Here is a 4,802-nt window from a genome sequence, read left to right on the forward strand (position 1 = left end):
GGTGGTAGCAGCATTATGGGGTGGCTGTGGTTCAGGTAGAGCAGGTTGTCCTCCAGTGGCAAGGTTGGCGGTTCAATCCACCACCTCTCCACAGTCGAAGTGTCCTTGGGCAAGACACTGAAGGCAGACAGCACCTTGCATGGCAGCTCTGTCGCCATTGGTGTATGAATGTGTGTGTGAATGGGGGAATGAGAAAACATTTTAAAGCGCTTTGAGTGCCACTAAGGTAGAAAAAAGTGCTACATAAGTGCAGATCATCTACCATTTAATATTTATAATGTACTGGAGGGATCACAAAATGAACGTTGCAGTAATCAGTAAGCAGTTTGTAGTTGTGTAAAGTGTTAAAGTTCAGCTGGCACAGATGCGGAATTATTCTCGTTGGCTTCTCGTGTTTGAAACTGGATCCTAGACCATCCATCTTCCAGAGTTTCCTGCCTGTCAACACTCTGTCAGTTGTGTCCTGTGATGGACACATAAAGCTCCACATTGTCCCGTACTGACTCCCAGAGACGCTCTGATATATTGTCAAACTGTCCTGCGTGCTGCTGACACAGTTACATCCAGCTGTGACTGTTGTTCACCATTCATGCTGCTCCTCTACTGACCTGGATACAGCCTCTCTACTGCAAACAATTAGTATAATGTTATGTTTGTATTATTGCTCTGTTGTAAAGAACTATAACAAATGTAGTTGTTCATATCTGGCAAAAATGGCTGCTCAGAAAACTGGCAAAATAACCACCATTAATCAGTTTCATATTACAATTTCCAACAGCGCAGGTAGCGAATTGCAAATCTGTTTTTTAAGGCATAACACAGTCTGATGTCTTCATAGGAACACCTTGTCCATTTTTCAGTTTACCATGCTTTTAACTCTTGTGTCATTAGTTTTATAATTTCATGCCGTCCTCCCTGTGTGACAGTCACACTTTTCATGGCGTCTCATGTGATCGATGCTCCTTAACAGGCTTTAAATCTGTTACACGTTGAACACTCAACTGACTCAATTGACTTTAAAAATTGGCAATCGCAAATCAAACTGCGATATCTGGTTGAAAAAAATCACAGTTATTGTAAATATTTTCCCTGAATTGTTCAGCCCTAGTCGAAGATACGTTTAATAATATTAAATGTACATTGGTTGAGTGTGTTGGTCATGATTCATGCTGCGTAGAAATTCAAAGTTTCTATGCTTAGTAAATATAACAAAGGGTTATAGTTAAACAGGTTTTCAAGTTAGTAAATGATACCACTGTGAAGATGACTCAGCTTAAAAAACGACAACTTAAACGACGATAGCAATGACATCCATTCGTTATTTGAAGTTGTGTTTATGAAAGGTCCATTTGTTCCTGCAGGAAAAGTTCAGAGTTAAATAGCTGCTGGTTGAAATGTCATCATTTGAGACTGCATTGATGTTGCTCATGTGCTGTGATGGTCATTACATCAGCTGACTGACTGTTCGCCTACAAATTAGCCACACGGCCTCAGAGCTGTTTGAGAGCTGGGTTTATGGGATTTAAAGCCCTGAGTTGAGCCTTAAGGCAGCACTTCGTTTTAACTTGTGGAGCTTCTTGTAGGTTTAGTCAAGGATATTTGCGGTGTTAGCATCTGCTAATCGTGACAAAGGAGGCAGGATCTTTAATGCAGCAGGAGAGGAAGCACTGCCTTAAAGACAAAATTCAGGGAAGAAAAGAAGACGCCAAATTTCCAGTATGGTGATCAGTAAACAGCTTCAGTGATCTTCTGTCCACTTATTGTCAAAGACTGAAAGCTTTAGTATTTGTTGCTTTGAACACATTCTCTTTAGCACCAGAAATGATTAAAGCTGGGCGGTTTGTCTCTCAGGAAAACAACAAAAAGCTGGTTGAAAATAGCACTGATGAATCATAAACTTTATTTCTAATGCATCTTTCTAAATCAGAGTTTGAAAGTGCTTTACAAAAACAGCAGCAATAACACATTTTTGAAAACCACCTACAAATTTTTTTTAAAAACAGACAACAACACATCCAAAAACACAATGAAACGGACACAGTGGTGCTGAATTTAACTAGAGTTAAGGAAATAAGGAAAAGAGAGGAAACGAAAAAGTGATGATGTAGAATCACTGCAGCAATAAGCTTTACTTTTATTGACCTTTTGCTTATTTAAGCTGCAAGTCTCTTGAGGTCTGTTTTACAAGAAGAAGAAGCGGAGTGGCATAAAAACACTCATTATTAATGTAGACCACAACAAGAAACCAGTAAATAAAACTGTTTGATTGCTAATGAAACAATATTTAAATGTGATGCCTCATATGGCGGCAGCATTTCCAGAGTTTATCTTGTAAATTTTAATCAGATCAAATCTAATTTTTATATATATAGCGCATTTAAAAACAACCTGAGTGGACCAAAGTGCTCAACATGTTATCAGTCAGGCAGCAAACATAATATGCAAAACATCAAAACTATTAAAATCTGTTTGTAAAAGAAAACAAAACAGTGTAAAATATTAAAAAAGGCTCAAGAGGGTAGCAGCTTCTAAGATCAAATAGAAATATGAAGCCCTAATTCTCACGAAAGCTGTTAAAACAATCAGAGAAATAAACTTTAGTGTTGACTGTTGGTGACTGTTTTTCTGTGATTCTCTGCCCTGACAGTTTGGGGTTATGGCTTTCTGGCCGTCACTGTGATCAACCTGGCGTCTCTGCTCGGCCTCCTGCTGATCCCCTTCACCAAGAAGTCTTACTTCTCCAAAGTGCTGACCTACTTCATCGGCCTCGCCATCGGGACGCTCTTCTCCAACGCCGTGCTTCAGCTCATACCGGAGGTTTGTAAGAGCACAGAATAAATGCATAAAATAAGCACAGAAATGTGTTTTATTTTTAAACGCTCTCCTGTTGCTCCGCAGGCTCTCGGGTTTGATCCCAAAGCGGACAACTATGTGGAGAAGGCAGTTGGGATATTTGGAGGGTTTTACCTGCTGTTCTTCATGGAAAAGATCCTGAAAATGTGTCTGCGGGTGGATCACGAGGTGAGATAACAGCGAGCTAAGTTGGTTTGTTCGGTTCAAAGCAATGTTCTTTTATTGCACGCTGACATCATGCAGGCTTTGTGACCTTCGGTATTAGATCTATATTGATTAATAATATTGAGCTGTAATAAGGGAGGTCTTAAAAGCTGAGAACAAAGCTAGAAAGGCAGAATAAAGCTGCATTTTGCACTGATATGTGCAAAAATGTTATTGTCAGAATTTGAACTTAATGTATATTTTGGTCTTTTTTTACTTTAATGCCACATTCCTTTAATATTTGCACTATCTTTGCCGTAAATGTCCCCACTGTGGCATTAATCTTATCTTAAAATCAAAGGTCGGCTTGTAAAATGCTTGCACATTTTTCCAGAGTTGATGCCACTTTATTCGTAGTGTTGCGGTATCCCTAATATTCAAATTATTTAAACTACATTAGGCACCAAACAATGGAATAAAGGCTCCTCTCATTTTAAACCATAGCTTATTACAGGGATAGCCCAGATAGATTAACTTCCTCACAACAAAACCACAGAATACAGAAGTGAGCCACAGCTATGGATTTGATTTAATTATTTAAACAAGTTTACCCACAACCCAAGCCCATCAACTCAATAAAAATCCCAACTAAAAACTAGAAACAGAAAAAAGCACATCCTATTTCAGTATTATGATCAATAATACATAAAGCTTCCTAATTAATTAAGAGAAAAAAACTCCAAATAATGTCAGTTTGCTTCAGTTTGTTTAACTTCCATCAAAATCTGTGTTTTTTAAACAGTCATCACTACAATGCAGTTTCATGCTGGAAGAGGCTCATAACCATTCCTGCTTTTTCACTTATGATATGTCTTCAAGTGTATAAAACACACAATATGGACATGTCGATGAGCTACTGAGCTCTGTGTTGTGATGCTTCTTTCCTTTTTCTTTTTTTCCAGCATGGCCACAGCCACTTCACTCCTGCAGAGCCACTTCCAGAAAACTCTCTCCACAACGGAGACATACCGGGAAAAAAGGACTCTATAATTCTGACCAGCGTCAACACCATCGCAACCGACAAGAGCAGCCCGACCCCGGGAGCTCAGCACACAAATACGACGCCTTCTCAGGTACTATTTCACACTCAAGTCATCGATAAAAGTGTTTATGCTCTCTTGTTTCTCTTGCTTTCTCTATTCTCTGACTCTGACCCCTCACTAGATGTCTGCCCTCCCTGAGTCTGGTTCTGCCGGAGGTTTCATCCTGTTAGAAGGAAGTCATTCCTCTCCGCTGTTGCAAACAAAAGGATAAAATAGATAAATAATAGATAAAACAGAGTAAGATTTCAGTTCACATAAAATAAAAATGAAAATCAAATCAGGGGTGCTTGTAGGGGACCAAGGAAACCTTTTGATTTGCCAAGATTTTATGTATATTTTTGCAAGATTTTGCAAAATGGATTATAGTAGTCAGGTTAATCTTCATCATCATAATGCTGTAGGATCTAAGCCTTAATATTGTCATTAGTCAGGTTAATCTACTTAATTGTAATGTTGTAGGGTTTTAACAGGAGTATTTGTCAGGCTAATCTCCACCATTATATTGTTATAAATTTTTGCCTGAATAATTATATAAATCAGGTTCAATAATCTCAATAATCATAATGCTGCAGGGTCTCAGCCTTAATATTTATATTAGTCAGGTTAATCGCTATCATTATAATGCCATAGGGTCTTAGCCTTAATATTTATATAAGTCAGGTTAATCTCCATGATTGTAATGCTGTAGGGTCTTAGCCTTAA

At 38.5% G+C, this 4,802-nt stretch overlaps 1 protein-coding gene across 1 annotated transcript in view; it reads left to right on the forward strand.

Annotated features, from left to right (window-relative positions):
• Positions 1–4,802, forward strand: part of slc39a8 (solute carrier family 39 member 8) — a 21,035-nt gene that overhangs the window by 5,458 nt on the left and 10,775 nt on the right. The window contains exons 3-5 of the mRNA XM_008300884.1: positions 2,648–2,817; positions 2,899–3,021; positions 3,960–4,130. Of these exons, the coding sequence (XP_008299106.1) occupies positions 2,648–2,817; positions 2,899–3,021; positions 3,960–4,130 (464 nt within the window). The remainder of the gene's footprint in view (positions 1–2,647; positions 2,818–2,898; positions 3,022–3,959; positions 4,131–4,802) is intronic.

The sequence above is a fragment of the Stegastes partitus genome, unplaced genomic scaffold (genome assembly GCF_000690725.1).
Source record: "Stegastes partitus isolate 25-593 unplaced genomic scaffold, Stegastes_partitus-1.0.2 Scaffold1604, whole genome shotgun sequence".
Lineage (NCBI taxonomy): Eukaryota > Metazoa > Chordata > Actinopteri > Pomacentridae > Stegastes > Stegastes partitus.